This window comes from Pezoporus occidentalis, unplaced genomic scaffold, assembly GCF_034315485.1.
Source record: "Pezoporus occidentalis ecotype Australia unplaced genomic scaffold, CSIRO_AGI_Poc_V1 ctg99, whole genome shotgun sequence".
In the NCBI taxonomy this organism is placed as follows: Eukaryota; Metazoa; Chordata; class Aves; order Psittaciformes; family Psittacidae; genus Pezoporus; species Pezoporus occidentalis.
The window spans coordinates 2,431,940-2,451,342 of record NW_026916358.1 but is presented as its reverse complement, the minus strand read 5'-3'; the positions used below and the strand labels follow the sequence as shown (position 1 = coordinate 2,451,342).

The 19,403-nt window shown below is 40.2% G+C and overlaps 1 protein-coding gene across 2 annotated transcripts in view; it reads right to left on the bottom strand.

Annotated features, from left to right (window-relative positions):
• FHL2 (four and a half LIM domains 2) overlaps nt 1–19,403 on the bottom strand; it is a 40,973-nt gene that overhangs the window by 1,870 nt on the left and 19,700 nt on the right. For both annotated transcript variants that reach the window (XM_062606972.1, XM_062606973.1), the window contains exons 2-5: nt 12,717–12,896; nt 5,599–5,773; nt 2,239–2,408; nt 438–624 (exon numbers count right to left, since the gene is read on the bottom strand). In XM_062606972.1, the coding sequence (XP_062462956.1) occupies nt 438–624; nt 2,239–2,408; nt 5,599–5,773; nt 12,717–12,872 (688 nt within the window). In that variant the 5' untranslated portion in view covers nt 12,873–12,896. The remainder of the gene's footprint in view (nt 1–437; nt 625–2,238; nt 2,409–5,598; nt 5,774–12,716; nt 12,897–19,403) is intronic.

Below are 19,403 nucleotides of genomic sequence, written 5' to 3'. Positions count from 1 at the left end.
CTGAAAAGTCAGGATAGAAATCCTCTAGAAATACAGCATGAGATATAAGCCAGTTGGACACTTTCTGCTGGCAAAGGGACTGTTGTTGCTGAGATCAGTGATCCCTTTCATGAACTCAAGTGGAATGATGTGCAGAACATGCGTATCCCACTGCGTGAACAGCTGTGTTGCTGTGGGTCCACCATGTTCCATGAAAATTGGGTGGTAAGTGGGAAACTTCAGTTTAAGGACCTCTTCTATTTCTTTTTGTTAGGCATTTGAAAGGCATCTTAAGTATTTAATTTCACACATTGTATTGTATGTGAATTGTACAGTGTCTTGAGTTTCCCAAGTTACTCACAATGAACTACTGAACTGTTTTTAACATTAGAAGCAGTTCACTGGGAGAAAACAAACAAGCAAGCAAAGTTTAAAGGCACTGGCCATGGGGGACCTACCACTGATTGGGTTTGTGCATCCAGCACACTTTTTGGCATAGAGGTTGCAGAAGCAGCTCAGGCAATATGCAAACTCATCCCTGGAGGTAAAGCGTTGTCCAGACAACTGCTTCTTGCACGCAGTACAAACGAAGCATTCTTTGTGCCACGGCTGCTCTCGGTAAGTGACACCTCCTGTGGTGATAGCCTGTTTCATGGAAAGTAAGACAAGAAGTGTTTTGTTGAGGGTGGCAGGTTTGACCTTTGCTTTGGGAGAGAGGAAAGGCAATGAGGTTTTTGTGGGTGGGAGGAGGGAAAGAAAGCAGCAGCAAAATCATCATTTTGGCTGGAGCTGACTTTGAGAAAATCATGCAAGTGTTTTATGATAATTTCCTAATTTATATAAAGAAGTCCCATACTCAAAGTACTTTCTTCTCCCTATATTGGATAATCTCACTCTCATTTGTTTCTTTGTTTTTAAAGCTAGTCTTTTGTATGTTGCTTTTCATATGCATGTGCTAGGATTCATCTCGCCTCTGTTCTTTTACCTGTCACATTCTTCATGGTGAAGGAGCTACCTCATGTGTTTCGACTTACCCATCACTTTCCTTGGCAAAGACTTTTATTTCAAATTTTAGCTGAACCCTGTGCTTTTCTAGACTTTTCTCTTAGAGCAAGTTATTTGCGAAACCAGCTGTCCTGATGTTAGGCAAATGGGAATTTTTTTGACCGTTTGAGTATTCCTCAGCAAGCTGTAAAATTGGGCAGTTTAAGTTTTCTTCCTTTCTTCCGTAAAGGGAGATTCCCTAGGAATCAGGCTTGTGTGTGATCACTCTACCTAGTATCTGTATTCACCTGTGTCTTTGCTCTTTCACAAATATTTCTGAGGCTGTTCTCAAATGTGATTAAAATGGGATACTAGAGAGGTTTTAAGATATGAAACTCCAATTCAGAAAATTAATGGCTGGATAGGAGGTAATTAGGTATACTTTAGGTCAAAGGCTGAAAGAAAAATTGCTTTTACTTGTTTGGTTTTGCCTCTGCAGCAGCAAAGATGCAGTTATTTTTGGCCAGCTGTTATATGACCAGTCTCCAGCTTTGCTTGACTGGGAGGTCAAATGAGCAGGTAGCGTACGTGGAAGAAAGTCTGGGTAGGTTGGGCACAGGTGGTGTGCTGGAAGCACACAGGACAAGATGAAGGAAACACTGGCAATGGGAAAGGGAATTTAATGTGGGTATAGCCATGTTTGGTTGCCTATGCGTATATCCATACGAAACTGGGATTTGTTAGTTCCATAATTAATGATTCTTTTTAGGAAATGATTCTAAAATTCCTATCAGTGCCTGTGTATAGAACTTAGAAAACTCACAAATAAAAGGTCCTTAGCCTAGAAAGTCATATTCCTGAGCATATTTAGCTTATAGTGTTCATTTCAGGAGCAGCATTTGCTCTGTGTAACACTTATCTCTGTCTTGAACTTCATTAGAATATTAACATGTTATCAGTGCTAGCTTATTTTCCTTCCAGTTGAAATGTTTAAGTGTATGATGGGTTATACTTTAATGAAGTTATTCCACTGCAGAATTATTTTCTTTTTAAATGTGTTCTCCTTATGGTTTCAACACAAAGGGTCTTTGAGTAAGAGAATTCTCATTGTAGTAAATGCTGTGCCTGGTGCAGAATGGGAACTGAAATGGTCTCTTAAAATCAGTTGATTCTGAGTGTTTTAACACATGGAAATAAGGCATTCTACCTGCTTGGAGGTAAAATGGGATGGACTTCAGTCACTTGGGTTTTAGGTAAGTAAAGTAAGAGCCTTACCTTCTTGCACTGGACGCACTGCATGGCAAACTGCTTTTCATAGCAGGGTACACAAAAGTTTTGATTGTCCTTAGGGATGAAACTCTTTGTCCCAATAGGCTGTTGGCAGCGATAGCAGATAAAGCAGGTCTCGTGCCAGCTGTTGCCCTTGTATTCCATCTTCCGAGTACCTGTAATGAGACCAGAGCATCAACTGAACCACTTCTGGCTGAGACAGATGCAATTTGTACCTCCTGTTTGCCTGGCAGCTGGTTGTCAGTTAGGAAGCAGCGCAGCTGTGACACAGGTGCCTATTTCATGTTCCTACCAGCTTTGCATGGTATTTGGTACCATTTTGGTTTTTGAAGAGTGAGTGGTTCTTCTCCTGTGAAGAAGAGAAACATTTACTGCTAATAATGAAGGCTTAGGACACCTTTTTGTGATATTATTTGAGTTAGTAATAAATTCTAATGCACAGGAAGGTTCTGAGGATTAGCAAGACAGCAATAAAAGCTCCTGTTAGTGTTGAGTGAAGGTAAGGCCATACCTCCTTAGAGTTTGACTTTGTTAATTCCAAGTCTCTCTTTATTTGTTTTTTCAGACATCTGCAAGATAGCTGGTTAATTCCTTGCAACCTTCTTGCGTCCCTTTCCCAATAAAGCATAGTCACTGTCTGAGACAAAGGATTATTTCATATATGCTGTGGGGCCTTGTTCCTGCCCTCATTGAGGTCCACTATAAATTTGCAATGGTTTCCAGCTGTGCAACACCTATCACAAATGTTTTTCTGTCTCTTGAAACTTTCAGGTGAGACACTGGCACAGGGTGCCTAGAGAAACTGTGGCTACCCCATCCCTGGCAGTGTTCAAAGCCAGGCTGGATGGGGCTTTGAGCAACCTGGTCTAGTGGAAGGTGTCGCTGCCTGTAGCAGGGGGGTGGAACTGGATGAGTTTTAAGGTCCCTTCCAACTCAAACCATTCTGTGATTCTGTAAAAAGCAGAAAAGTGGTATGGTAGCTAGGAGCTGAATAAACTTGTCTAGAATGAAGTTTTAGGGTACAGATACTGTGCTTTGCAGATTCAGCCCACTGTATGACAGGTGGACTCACCCCTTCCAGGGGACTGGAGATACCCTATAATACGGACATATTTCTTTACACACTGTAATTTCTTATGTACCATTTAAGTCTGAATATATGATACAGGCCAGAAGGGAAAGGAAACAAATGATGCTGCTACGGTTCTGCATTACTATTGAAGCCTGTAGCAGCAAGCATGATATCAAGTGCTTGGAAGACTGACAAGCTGATCATGTTGGCTAATGATGAAGAACCACACTAACTCCTTTGATGCCAACTCTCCACATCCCCATTACTTCAGGGTAGAGTTTTACCATTTTCCCCTTCTGAAGCATTAAGTTCTCTTTGTTTACTAATTGCATATTTTTCTTCTTTTAATTTACTTTTGTCCTATTAAATTCTGCCCAGAGGCATACTGCAGGATTTTTTAATTTATTCCATTTTTTGTAAAGAACTGACTTGCATAAGGGAGCTGTTAATTATCTTTCTGCATGATGCTTACATGCATGAATATTCCTGTGTCATTTTATTAATGCACACCTTTTAAAGAATTATGCCCTCTTTGTGCCGCTAGCTTTCCATATCATACAAAGGTGAAATAAATCAGTCCTTGAAGGAATAATGTTCTGGAAAAAGGAGATGTAGGGTTGCTTTTTTTTTAATAACCTAGAATTTTCACATTTTAGCTGTTCTCTCTTTGGGATTGTGTTGCCACTGAAACTCAAGGCAGGGGGAGCTCTGTTTGTTAGCTGCTGAAGTCAGTGGGAGTTCAGTTTGAAGAAGGACAGAAAGATCAGGCTTGTAATTACTTTAGTATTTAATGGGCATGTCATGATAATGCTTTATTAAATCTAAATTGTACATTTAGTGGAGCAAAGCAAAGGGCAAGTGTAGCATTAGCCATCTCCATAAAGGGTATCCAGCCACTTGCTGGTTCTTTCAAAATGAATTATGCTTCAGCTGGTGGACACAGTGCTCTGGTGCAGCTTCTGTACTAATAACATGGTGTGCTGTGTAAGCAGAAAATACAAGTTGGGTGTATGGGTCTCTGAATGTGGTGACATCGTGGCTACCTTGAGTAAGCAGCTCAAGACCAGTTGGTGATTGCAAAGCTTCATAAAAATTGATTTCTTTTGTTTCTGATTACAAGAGAAGAAGGGATTCTCTGGGTATATCAGTCCATTACTACATATCAATCTATAGCTTGCATAATAGGCAAAAGAGATCCATTTGGTAGATAAGTTCACTGATCATGAGGGTGAATTTGATGAACAATCTTAAAAATATATACAAATACGTAGTTCCAGCTTTAAAACTAGCACTGGCTACTTCCAAACATGTCAGGTGTTAGTGCTGCATCAGTAAAACCAGGTGCCCATGGAATAATAGAAGGATATGCTAAACTCAATCATGAATGGATAGAGCCATCTGCTTTTAAATATCATTGTTGTTTCATTTATATGTCCTGTTTGATCATCAAGCCCTTAGATGCACAGTGTTGTGGGTTTTAGCTTTTGTCGAAGATGACCAATGTCAGAACCAGCCAAGGAAAAATTTTACTGGAAGAATTAACTAGTAATTGTTATGGAGCATGTACATGGATTTTTCAATTTGCTTTTTAATATTTTATTTCTGGACCAATATTCCTTCCACTTTAAGCCCTCAAATCATCACAGAATGCTATTGTACTGACATGAGCAGATGAGGTTTTAGCAATCTATCACCATAACCTCATGTTTTATGTTGAAAAAGAAAATAGCTCTTTCCTGTTTCTTCATATCTTTGTGCTCAAGAAAGACTTTGGAGGCGCTTTGACCAATTTTTCATTTTTTATGGGAGAAGCTAAACTTGGAGTAATTACATAGAAAGCTAAATTTTGAATTAAGCAAGCTGTTAAATTTTCAAGCTGCTTTTGATCTTCAAGCAGTGGAAGCCATTCAGGACAGAACACAAAGTTGGGATTGGACAGAGAGATCAATTTTAATTGTCTAGCTATCAAAAGCCTTGTAATGAATACTGCTATATAAAATCATAAATCCTATTAATAAAAATGCTAAATGAAATAAATATTAATTGTCAAGAGTAACCTGCTTCATGTGAAGAACAATTCTATCTTGTTCCATTATGAAAATTATGTGTTCTGGTCAAGGAAATAACTTGGAATGCACCATCAACTGTATTTTACAAAGTTCACCATGACTTAGCAGATAGAGTCAAGGATAAATGTTTGTTATAAATGTTGCTGAATTTGGGCTTGATATTTAGTCTAATCTTTTCTTAGTCCAAAAAGTGAGCATCCTAACCTGGCATAATAGTCTTCTTGCACTCATTACATTTGGAAGAGTATTCGTTGGAGTAGCAATCAGTACAAAGTAGATGTTCCTCTTTTGCAGCAAAAGGTTTGTCCACCAATGAATTCTTGCACTGGAAGCAGTGGAAGCAGGTTTCGTGCCAGTGGCGGTCCTTGTAAGACAGATCCTGTAGAAATCCAAAACCATGGAGTAAGTGGAGTGAATAGTTTGCACAACTGGAAGCTCAGGGAATACAAACACATTCAAACCTGAACCACAGCCAGGAGCTGAGGCTAATTCACACAGCTCAAGAAAACAGAATGTGCTCATGAAGGTGATCTTGCTTTGCTCTGATAACCAAGAACAGCTCATGACAACTATTAATCCTTTTTCAGTTCAAGGCAACCTTCATGTTTTTTGCGTGGCAGAGGAACAGTTAGTTTCAGGTAGGTATTTAGTTTGAAAAAAGCTCCACTTTTGAGTCAGATTTAAAGTTGTTAACCTTATAGGTATAATAGACTTCCACTGATCATCTTAACTGTTGTTGATTTGTATGTCATTTCCTTCTAGCTCTTCACTACTGGACATAAATCCTTTTCCCAGTTGCTTTCTGGTATTTATTCAGTTCAACAGATTCCACAAATGATGGAATTGGTTTGATCTCTGCTACTTTTTTTTTTTCACTACAACTAATTTTTGGCTCTCGTGTTTTGGTTTACCTATATGTTTCAAGTATGAATCAAACTGAAAGATGAGAGGCTACATTGTACCTGCAGACAGTGATTCAGAACACTCTGGCCAAAGGATTAGCATGGGCATCTGAGTACTTATAAAACTCTCTGCAGTAGCACTTTTATTATTTAAAAAAAACCCAGTCCTTCTAAAAATTGTGGCCTGAAGGGATGAATTGTGCCTTTTAAAATCTAAATGAATTTAATTTAAAATAATTAAAATTTAAATTAAATGCAATACTTCAACACTGTCTTTGGACTTCAAAGAAAATGGAGCTTAGATCATTATAAGAAGAGGTGTCAACCCCAAAATATACAGGCTTTGGTTTGAGGTGGGAGTGCAGGGGGCTAGTATTGTAGTGAATGGGCAGTATAAAAACATAGCAGAAATAGCTTCTCAGGTTGTAGCTCAAGGTCACTATATATTAATTTCAAGCGCTGAATTTGGTTACCTGAAGGAAAAGAATGAGTTGTGGATCAGCAGATTTTTTAATTGTGAAAATGGAAGCATCTCGTAGTGTTCAAACACAACTAGGCCTAAGCTGCTCTAAGTCACTACAGTCACAGGTAACTCCAAATGTTCAATCTCGGCCCAAAGCAAAAGGAAGATACTGTGTGTTAGGCTAACCTAAAATAGCAGCCTGCAGGAGCCTTGTTCTCATGAATAGCTAACAGGAAACAACACTGAAATAGTTTTCCTAGCTCAGCTGGTATGTGGTAACTTGTTAAACTAGAGTAACTTCAGTCAGAACTTGACCATGCAATTAAGCTTTTTGTCTGGACATCTGTGCTACTCACCTAATCTCTTAAATCGCTGTGAGTAACAATTGGTACCCAAGGTGTCTCATCTCTGAGCTTGCACTCAAAGTATCAAAAGTTCCTCCTTTAAAGCTTTCAGACAGTTGTTTGTTCAGCTTGTCTATCCTTTTCAGCTAACTCATTTTGAAACAACACAAATTTCTACTGCCAAATTTTAATCTTTTCTAAGAGAAAAATGAAAAAATCTTCATTGGAATTTATTTACTTTTTTTTTTTTCTCCTTTTTAACTGAAGTTGAATAGCCTCAATCTGATCTCAAAGGGGAATAATATTTTCAACAAAAAAATACGACCTACAGCCAACAGTTTTCCAAAATGTGAAATTTGCCAACTAGAAAGTAGAATGACAACAGATGTGGTTTTCTTTCTCTTGCAACAGAGTGTATTCAGTTTATTCCCTCCTAACTTCCCCCCTACCTGCTCCTTTTCTCCTTTTTCTGCAATATTCTACAAGGTGGTTTTATATCCAAAACTCCTGTGCTGATATCTGCTTCAGTTCTTCTTTGTTTTATCAATAAAATTATACCCTGGGGAAGGTGAGTGCCTTTTAGAAGAGGAGTAATGAAGACAAGGATTAGGTGTCAATGATGAAAGGCTTGATCCTGAGTCAGTTATCTTATGGTACAGGCAGTAGCTGGGTAGGTGAAAATAGCAGACATGTCACCTTGGTAAAGTGTCTGGGAAGCAGGTCTGTGGAAAGGGACCTGGGGGTCCTGGTGGACAGCAAGCTCAATATGAGTAAACAGTGTGCTGCTTTGGCAAAGTAAGCAAGGTGACATCGGCAAGGGCATCACCAGCAGAGATAAAGAAGTCATTATCCCACTTAGCATTTGCCAGGCCACACCTGGAATACCGCATTCAGTTTTGATACCCTCAATACAAAAAGAGATGTGGGCAGGCTAGAGAGAGTCCAGAGAAAGGTCAAAAAGATGACCAAAGGACTGGGAAGCATGCTGTGAGGAAAGGCTGAGAGAAGTGGGTCTGTTCAGCCTTGAGAAAAGAAGGCTCAGGGGAGACCTTATCACCACGTTCCAGTATTTAAAAGGTGGTTACAAGAAATTGGAGATTATTTTTAGAAGGAGTCATGTGGAAAAGATGAGGAGCAATGGCTGCAAGTTACTCCTGGAGAGATTGCAACTGGACACTAGAGGAAAATTTTCCGCAATGAGAACAATCACTCATTGGAATGATCTCCCCAGGGAAGTGTTGGATTCCCCAATCTCTGACACTTTTAAGATTCACTGGACAGGGTGCTGGGACATCTAGTCTAGGTCATGCTTTGCCTAGAAAAGTTGGACCAGATGATCCTTGTGGTCCCTTCCAACCTGGTATTCTGTGGCTCTTTGATATTGCTTTCTCTGAATCTGTCACATATCAAGCAAGGAAGTCTGATTTTGTCTAATGATTGTTCTCAGGTCAGTGTAACAAGGTGACTGAAAATATAGTTTGGTCTACTTCAGTGTATCTGTAAAATATTGATAAGCATGACTTCTCAGCTACTTTATGCAGCTCCAGGGAAATGAGTCCCTGGTGCTCCGTATAGGTGTCAGACTATACAGAGCACGCAGATGCTCATGGATGTGTTCTGTCCTCTACAAGTGTTTTGCAGCTGAAGTGCAGAGAGCACCAGACCAGTTCCAGCTGTGAAAAGAGAAGGGGAAGAGGGCAATGCCTGTCTCTGCAGAGCTGCAGTAAATCCTGCAGTAGAATTTGCAGGAAGAACAGTTACATTTCTTCTGAACATGGAAGATAATGTTTCCCTTATCTGGTTTCATTTGAAGATGAAAAGTAAACAAATTAGCAATCCCTGAAGCTACTCAAATTTGAATGGGTGCTTTTCTCAGCCTGATCTGAGACTTAGCCTCAGCTGAGAATTTCAGCTCAGCATTCCCTGGGACAACCAACTTAATGATGGATGTTTCTGAAACAGACATCACACAGTGGGCCAAGTGGAAGTCCTTTGTAGCCATTGTGCTGAACCCATCCCCTTAGGCATATGAGAACAGGTAAATGTATCTCCTTCTTTTAATATTCCACTTCATAATAAGTAGTCTGATATTCAGTAATATACTGCAAGGGTGTTGTAACTCAAGACAGGGTTTAAACATTAAGAATTAGGAAACCAAACATTTTCTGCCTTTCCTTACCCACATTATTAAAGGGCTTATTTTTTGTTTAGTTTATATGTAATACCAACCCTTTTGATTCAATTTTGGCCTCCTGCATGCTGAAACAGTAGCTTTATCTCACAATCCACTCTTAATTTCATTCTCACATATTGCAGAGGTTTTCACCCCCTCCTGCCTGCCAAGGCCAATTTATGGACTGCATTAAACACTGGATTACTGTAGCTATTGCTTGTATTTGTGATGGTTTCTGTACCATAAGGCCTGCAAGGAAGCAATTTAAAAAGGCAAAATCAACAAAAAGTCACACTTCAGCAGTTAAGCAAATGAGAACATAATGGATGGATTTCTAGAAAGAAGTATGAAGCTGTAGGTGTTGTCAGCATTCACCAGGGATGTGGGCATTGAGAGGCCAATTCCTTTCAGAAAGAGTAAATTTCTACTGGAACCTGTTTGCATATGGATAATGTGTAATAGCTGTGAGAGAAATGGCATCGTGTCTTCATACTGCCTGCCAGTGCCTCCTACCACTCAGTATATGAAGCTTTTAATCTGCCTGTGAAGGTTTCATAAACATCAGCTAGAATTGTTTACAGTTAATGAAATGGCTTTAGTCCAAAGGTGTCTATCATTCAGACACATATTGCCATTTGGGAGGTTTTTGTGGTAGGAAAAAGAAAAGGATTTAAAATAAGGGACAAATTAGCTATTACTCAGTTACATTCAGAGTTACCCATAAATTACCATAGAAAGATAGTGAAGCAAATTCTCCCCTGATTTGAATTCAAAGAAAGCTTCTCCTCAGATAGGTGTCTCTGTGCTGTAGCTAAAACACAAGGTGAAAACCTAGCATCAGTTTGATCCTCTCAGAGCCCAGTGCTGTCAAAGTTGGAGTATTAGCAGTGTCTGAGGAAGCTTAAGTTCAGCCCAGGTGAACTGATGCTGCGCACCAGCGCTGATACACTACAGTAGTGTGAGAAGTGGCTATCCTCTTGTCTACACTGGTTTTACTTTCGTGTAAACCCTTTCAGCTATAGGGTAGTTGGTTTTAATTGGGAGGGCTTGTAGGAGGGAAATTAAGAGCATCTCAACTGTAGCTGGGTTTTCAGTTCACCTCTTAGTATAGAGAAACAGTGCTGCCCAAGAAGGGACTGAGGATCTGAGGTAAGGGTTACATATTACTTTTCAGGTTGTCATGTGGGTGTGAGGGTGGGTGCCCCTGCCAGATGCATAAATCTGAATGTGACCCTTTCTGACAATGCTGTCACTCCATTAGGTTTTTGTTTGAGATTTTACAGCTATATAAAGGCTATGTCAGAACATATAAATATGAAGTCTATTCTGTACTTGCAGTAAACATACAGGTTTTATTCTCAAACACAGTGCAATTTATCTTCTTTGCTTGGGGGAAAACGCAATGTGTAAAAAGATATATAATAAGACACATGAATATATGTCTGTGAATGTTTCGCATGTATTTATATACCTATGTATAGATACAGTTTAATGATGAGCAGAAACATGATTTTTTTTGTGCCTTTCTGTTCATGGGTGAGTTATGCTCTGTCATATAGTGTCATATAGAGGCACTTGTAATGGCTCTCTTAAACATATTCGCTAGAATCTATTACTTCCATTGAAAAGCTACTCTAGTTTTCCTCTCAGTGGGAACTTTGATATGACCTCTTTTTCTACCAAACCACACTTTTTTTCAGAAAGCTTGCAGGAATTTAAGTTTGCATCTTTTATTCATCTGTCAGGATTTGGTTAAAATTGGTCAACAGGTTTGAAAGCTGCAGCATAAAGCATGAACAGCTACAAATTTCAGCAATCACAGGAACAAAAAAGATGCATTTGTTTCTGGTGCACTTTATAGCTCTCTAAAGAAATCTTTATCCTAGGTGCTAAAGATTTCTTAGAATCTTTTTTAGTTGTGTTTTCTACATATTGGTCTGATTATTTACCAATATAAGATATTCTTATATTGCAGACAGTTAGAGGCTTTTTTTCCTATCTGCTGTTATAGTGTGTCTTGCTTAAAAATACAGAGGATCAGTATATCAGATAACACCTTCACTCCCTAAATCCATAAATCTGGGTTGAAAAGTTCAGCCTGATTAATTCCTGGACACTTTGTCCAAGATTTGTTGAAGCTGGTCCAAGTTTTTAAATTCTTGAATATCAACACATGGAAATACCTTCTCAGGGGATTAGAAAGAGACTTTAAAACAAAAGCACATTCTGGAATGGGGCAGAAATATTTTGCTTTTTCGGGTCAAGCCAGCTGTATCTCTCCTCTAATCTGAATACTTATGAGCTGTAGGAAAGCTGGCAGTTTTATACCCTCTTACAATTTACTGCCAGTTCCCTGTCATGATGGTGAACCTTTTTAAGGCTTCTGAAAGGGGCTTTCCTACTGATTTGCCAATAGGGTGGGATAGATCAGTTTGGAACATGAGACATTTATTTTTCCCAGTCTGAGAAAGCATGTGCTTTTATACCTCTGAACTAGTGATAGAGTGGTAGTTTGAGTAATAGGAACTGATTGATGTTTCTAGAGATATGGATCAGTGATGTAGGAAATCAAACGCCAGACCTCCTCATACCACTCAAGAATCACATGGCCATGCACTGCAAATTGCTGTTCTAATGCAAACTCACTCTGTCAGTGAAACTCTCAGCCAATTCTGAGCAGGTCAGTTTTCTGCAAGGAGGATGTATACTGGATGAAGTCTGTCTGTAGCAGCCCAACACACACTTCACTGGATGGCTCAAATACCACCTGCTTCATTCAGTCAAACTGTCATGAATTCTGATAGCTTTGGTTAATTTTAAAGAAATGCAGGTGGCGGCACCTTATTTGTGCCAGGTAGGTGTTTCCATGGGGTGCAGCAGTGCATAGCTCAGGCAAGTGAGGCCTTTTCTCTGTCCTTTCCAATCTTTAGTTATACTCCACTGTATTTACAAGAATAATTATTCTGTGTTCTGACTTACTGCTTGGGTCAACATTAGCCAGATTTTTGTGGTCCGTGAGTTGGCAAATGTTCTTGAATGCATCTTGTCTGTTGGTGGCAACTGAACTGAGGTCACTGCAAAGCCAGCAGTGAGCTGGCTCTGACTCAAAGGTTGGCAGAATCAGTTTCTGCCACCTTTCCAAATCCCAGCTGGCCCCAAAGACAACTGGACTCTGCTGATGAGTTAGAGATATATTCTAACATCAGATCATCCTATATCTTACAGGAAGAAAGAGGTGTTCTTCCTTAACATGCCTGCTAAAGAAAGGTTTGCCATGTGAAGTGGTGAAAAACAGATACAGGGGGGCAGAAAGCACGCTTTCCCATCACAAGAAACCCCAAGGTAGCTGTTAAGCTGGGTCTTTCCAGCACCATGATTCAGAGCTACGTATCCAGGTTACTCTGTCAGGGTTTCTGTAACAAGACACAAGTCTGGCATACCTTGCAGTCAGCGCCAATAGGTTTTTTGCATTCCTCACAGGTGTTGGAATAAAGGTTTTCGTAGCATTTCACGCAGTAGGGGCTGTCCTCCTTCAGGATGTACTTCTTACCAAACAGTGACTCTTTGCAGTAGTGGCAGTCAAAGCGTTCAGTCATGTTGGTGTCTGGAGACCAGCTAACCTGTCATGAAGACAGAAATAGGCACAGGTCAGACTGAGATACCTTTGACCCAATCCCCCAGTAAAGGTATATCAATTCTAGTTTATCACATTTTACCTCTACTTGAAGTAAATCTTTCAGTCATATAAATGAACACAATAGGAAGAAACTGGACCCTAAATCTTGCAGTGCTGGGTAATGAAAATAGTCTATCTAACTTTAGCCCCCACAGTGAACTTGTCTTTGACCAGAGCTAGTGTTAGAGGTGAGAGAGGAGTAAAGCCTGTGTTTGAAGAATTCACATAGGATTTGTGAATGGGATTTGACCAATAGGTCCAAAACTAGAAGTTATTTCTGTAGGGGATGGAGGGAGCCAAGTACATTAAGAGAATGAGCCAGCTAGTCTGCAGAAGGAGCAACATCTCCTCCATAGGGCAAGAAAAAGGTTTGCATTGCTGGTAGACTTTAGTCATGCACAAATTGTTGGACACCACTGTTAGGTGCTCCTGCCCCTCCCTTCTCTACATTCTCAATGAGCCAATGTCTGGCAATCATTGCCCTGCAGTGAGACACCAACCCTGCAGCTCTGCTCATGCATGGGACTATGGGCGCTGTTAACAGCAGGAAACGTGGGGCAGTGATTGTACATCTGATTCTTCCCTGATGCCGTTGAATGAGTTATCCAACAAGTGTGGCATACTGGGAGACAAATGGGAGCTAGCTGCCCTTGTTCAGACAAATGTCAAACAATGACTGTTGACAAGCAGAAGAACCTGCAAATGGTTTGTCAGCTTGTCTGAATTAGGGACAACTGCTGTTTGCTCCTCAGGACTTGTTATATCTCCAGCATTTTTTTGATGTGCACACAAGCAATGATGACACAAATGCCTTTGATTACTTGCATGAATACTCATTGTTGCCTGGGACAAGTTATTTTGAGTTTCATTGGAGTCATCAACTTCTTTCTTAACCTGAGGCTTGCAGCATGTGTTGCACCTGAAATCTGTTAGAAGGTTACAGCTGGAGCTGTCCATTTAGGCAGGGAAATTTCCCAGGCGGAAAGTACATTCCACCTGGACTGCATGATCTTCACTGCCTGCTAGGACTCATCTCCTCTTTAAGCCCCATTTGATCTATAAAGCCTAAAATGTTTTGGGTACTAATGGCTTAAGAGTCTACCTCTGTCTTTCATGTGCAAGTGACATTTACAGCAGCTGCAGTCCTTTTGCCAACTTCAGCTCTCGGTTTTAAACAGAAAGCTGTTACTTGCTTAGTGTTCTTGGCACAGGTTGCTCAGTTCTGGAGTTTGTCCTCTTTTTCTCCAGTAGAAATCACCCTTAGGGCATTCTGAAATCCTGAGTTCTCCTCCAGGATTTCAGCTTTTATTATTATATTTTATTCCTCATTTCTGGGGTTTGATTAAAGTTTTAGGGCAGTCTGAACAGGCAAAGTTTGTTTTAATGGCTAGAAAGCTTTTTTCTATGCTCAACTGCTGATTTGTGTAGCAACTAGCACAGACTAAGGGGTGAGTGTTCTTAGCACGTAGAAGAAGACAAGTGATGGCTCAGCTGCTGGGAAGTCTTTTGAACTCCAAGTAACTACTGATGAAGAAAGAGAAAGAAACTGCTAAGCTCCAAATTGTGCTTGGAAGAAAAATCCTGACAGCTGGTTATCTGTGTTACTGACAACCCAGGAGCAGCAGTCCAGCTGCTTTGACCCTAGAAATGCTCTGGGAACTAATTTACTGTCTTACCCCAAAGGGGAACTAGGAGGCTGTTAGGTGCTCTTGGTCCTTAAAGAGCAGGGAGGATCATAGAGGGTGATAACAAAAAGACAGAAAGTAAGAAGACTTATGCTGGAGAGAAAAGTGCAATGACTACCCAAAGTTCCATTCTAGAATGTCTCAACAGCAGCAGCTAGCAATGAAAATATAAGGGAGGAGAACAGGACCAGCACAGAGTGATCTTTCCTTAATAGCTGCTTCCAGGAAGTTATCCTCCTCTTGAAGCAGATATGTCATCTTTGCCACAACATTTAAAAAGGTGATGGTGAATTTATTTTCCCCTCTGATATGTCAGTTTTACATGCCCGACCTACATAGCACATTTGCACTTTCCTAAGAAAGAACTAGAAAGGACCTAATTTCCTTCAAGGAGTAATTTAAGCAAAATTAATGGAGTTAGACCAATATAAACTGGGTCTGAGACGAGTGATAACTTTGTCCAAATAGTCTATATTTAAGACAAATCAGTACTTTTTACCAGACTTTATTAGATAATTTTTCCAGATGATAGGATTTGGTTATGCAATTAATGTACATTATTACTAAGTTAAAGTGTGAGCAGGAACCATTTATGAACTTGCATTTTTCACCTTTTTCAGGATTAGTTCTTTCTACCCCTGAATTAAAAGTAGATGTGTGATACCAAAGGGTCAAAAATTTCCCTGCAGTCACGATGTGCAAAAGCAAAACCATAGACTGTGATTCTTTTACAGGTTTATACCATTTCTGTCCTTCATCCAAAGCTGCTAAACCTGAAATACAGAAGTGCTTTGTGACTAGAAGAGGGACTATTCCTTTGGAGATGGACGTTCCTGTCTCTTGGTCACATGAGGTTTCTTCGTGAGTGCTGTATGATTTTCTGAGTGCTTTTCAGGGGAGCAGAAAGCATTATTTAAGCATTATTTAATAGATCTATTTAATAATTTATTTAATTATTAAAAATTTTATGCAATAATCATTTAATAGTCTCTGCCTTTATTCTAGAAAATACCTGTGGACTTGCCTCCCTATCCTGAAAGCCATCTCATTTTGTTAAATGTGCTCTAAGATTGTCACAGGGATTGTACCCCTCACCCAAAGCAGGGATATGCAGGCCTGATTTCTATGTCCCAAACAGATTTAGGGGTGAACTCTGCTGTATGAGGACAGTGGAGGGGCATCACTGGAAGGGGTTCGAAGCAAAACTCCAGAGATCTGGGAAATCAGAAGACAAGAAGGGAAAGTTTCCAAGATCTGCGTTTTGGTTTTAATTGCATGAATCCTTTACTGGATCTGACACCAGTCTCAGATCCAATATCTCTTCAAGTTAGGATTTCAGGTTCATGTGGTTTCATTCAGAAAATTGTAATTTGGGGTGGTGCATCTCAAATTCCAGGCTGTTTAGATCTGGATCTTGGATTGGATTTCATGATCTACTATGTGGTAATTTGAGGGTATTTGACAATTTTTTTTTTTTCCTCTAGAAAGAATTCAATGTAAAGTAATTATGGGTCCTATCTACGAAAAAATCATCAGGAATGTCAAACAAATTGGTTCACTTTTGTCTTACAAACAAGAAATGTGAAATAATCCTAAGTAAATGTTTTTGCCCGTCACTTTGTACAGGTCTGTTGGTTCCTGTCATACAAAAAAATCATGCTTAGTTTAGTGTGGGCTTTATGCTCTGCTTTGGGCTTTAAGGAAAAAATGCAGAAGACATGCACAGTTGTGGATGGACACAAATTGCAGTTCAGCTTCCTTGCCATTGATCTATTTCTTCCTCACGTATTTGATACCTGTTGACTGTAAAACTTTATTGGCCAGAGGCTCTTCTTTATAGCACCTCTTTGCAGTACAACAAGGTCTTTAGATCTGATCATAACAAAAGTAGTCATTCTATACTTGTGGGGTTTTTTCAGACTTCATGAAGGAGAAACTGATTTTTCTGCCATGCAGCCTTCCTCCTACAACATTAGACATAATAAGTACATCTTCAAAAGGAAAAGAGCTTTCCATTGCGTGCCTAGGAGAGAAGTTATAGCTTATGCCAAATGTTAGCACTACCCACGTTGTGTCTCCCAGGAAGTAAGAATTGGCATGAAAATTACCAAGAAGTTAGTAGGCTGACTTAAAAATTATGCTTCTTTCCTCTTCTCCCCCTGTTTGCTCAGTTTCATTTTACTAGCAGTAATCGTTACAGTTAACATATCACCTCATAAAAATTAGGGATTGTAATGTCATTAAGAAATCATCTAGTGTTCTCCCATTGCATGAAACTATTGACTACTGGGAAAGGGGAGTAGCTGGACCTGACCTTGCCTGCTTTTTCAACTATATCTGCAAGCCTAATAAAAGGTGTTCTGCCCATCCCTTACCTGAACTCCCCTTAGGGGATGTTGAACACTGAGAGGTACAGGCACACACGCACAAGAGAGAGAAGGAAGCCGAGAGAGAAAGAAGCCAAGAGAAACTGTCTAAATAATGTCAGAGTTGTTTGATTTATATCTGATCTCTTGTTGTAACAGTATCTGGAGACATGGAATTAAGCCCCAGTAGATGCCAAAGGACTTGCTATTGACTTCGGTTAGGTTAATAGGGATGGGGATCTACCTGTGCCCCTGGAGCAGGATGTTCTGTTAGCCATGTGTGCAGGAAATAGAAGGTCTTTGGAGACACCCCTCTTCTTCCAAGATGAACACACATTTCTCTCATCCAGCTTCTTTCCCAGAAGAACTGTGAACATTGGGAATTTTCTATCTGTTTATTTTCCTTCCCCTGAGAAAGGAAGATTTGTCTCTGGCAACTCCAGTGACATAACCCATGCAGGTCTAGAGCATTTGGAAAAAAATTATGTTAATGTTCCAAAGGCTAAAATGCAAAGATTTATTTGCAGCTCTGAACTAGAAGTTCAAATTATGCTGGTCTTTCTGGCAAGAGGTGATTGCTTTCCTGTAACTGTTGCAGCTACTGCCACATTCCTTATCTATTATCTCATTGCAGCAACTGCAAGCCACTCTTAGAACAGCTAATAATTTTTCCAAACCAGGCTATAATGCCATGCAAGAGGATGCAGAGGAAAGCTAATCTTGTCTAGTTTTCATTTACTGTAGGAAAAGAAAGAATCACCATTTGCCACCAGCACTGGCTAAAAAGGGGTGAAAAAGAGCTGTACACAGTCAGAATCCATCCAAACTTCAGCGTGTGGAAGTTAGCTGGTGTAGGTGCACACCATGGACACTAAAACAGTCCTGTGTGTTTAAATCTAGATTTAGACATTAAGGGGTGGTATCCCTCTTTCTTTGGCTGGCTAGGTGTAGCTTATGCCCTTCTTCATGGGTTGAGCACCCACAGATACTGTTATGACAGAGCAGAGGGAGAGGGAACCTGAATCCTTGGAGGTCTTGCTGGCTGTAGGGCAGGTGTTGCCTCTTTGACTTCCTTGGATCCCCGACCCTTCAGCAGCAGGCTCCTGGCCATGGGGAGCCAAGGGGGCTGATGCACAACAGCCAGGTCTCCCTCCCTGGGCCAGAGGAGGACATTAACTTCCTTACGCTAAAGACAGCCAATGCAAAAGCTAGTCAGGTGCTGAGTGTCAAGTGATGCACAGCCCATGCTGCAGGAACCCCAGCCAGCCATTCTTCCCTTCCATAGCCCCTGTGTCCCTGCCAGTGGCTACTGGGGTACTGCTGCATTCCTTGAGTAAAGAGAGGAAAATGAGAATACATTTGCAAGGTTACTGGGACACTGAAGCTTGTTACTATCACTATTGCTCCTACCAGCATCTTTGTGCAGGTCCTTAAAAAGGTCTGCTTTCTGAGCAGATGGACTGCATTGACATGTGCAGGTAACCAAAGCATACCTGGTTCCTGTCTGGCTTTCAAAGTCAGCCTATCATAAATTGGAAAGTGGACAGTCTGCTATTTAAGATTGTTTTCCTTAACATACTATTAATAAAGAAAAACAGAAAATATTTCTTGTGTGGTGAAGCTCCTCATGTGCCTCTCTAAAGCAGTCCCAGTCATAGTAGTGAAGAAGGAGCACTCTAGTTGTGGTTTCTGCGTGATTTGTTGTGTTTGGCTGTCAATAGAGATCTGTTTCGTTATGGATCCACTCCAGCAGTGGTGGACCAAGCACCGGTGGTAGTAACTACAGATGCCACAGAAGAACTGAGTGCTGACACTTTGAAAGTGTACCACACACAGTTTACACTATGATTATCTGAGGTTGATACTAAAATGAATGGAGGATGTATGGTCTTAACAACATTCCTGCATACATTTCATTACAAAGGACCCTATTGAAATAACATGGAACATGACTTTTTACCACAGCAAGAAAGAGCACAGTTCAAGTGGAAAGGCTGCTCTTATTTTCTATTTTAAAGCCTTTGAAAGTGCTCTCTACCTTCTTTCCCTTGAAAAATAAGAAAGGACGTACTCAAAGAGAAAGATCAAATACTTGATAGTACTTAAGAATAGAAGATGCTAATAAAAGCATCTAAGCAGGTAACAGAAAATGATAGAGGAGAAAAATAGTATAAGATTAATAAAATATTACCTCTGGCCCTACCCTACAGAAGTCATGCATAAGCTAAATGACTGTAGACACTAAACCCCATTGGAGGTTTGTTTTTCCAAGAAAGGGATTGCTTTCTCTTCTTGACAGGGATTTTCTCTGTTAATTAGGGTATAATTTCTCTGATAATCTCAGAGGCCACGTATTGCCATGCAGTGACATTTCTGTCTTCTCCTGTATTTTTGAAAGCT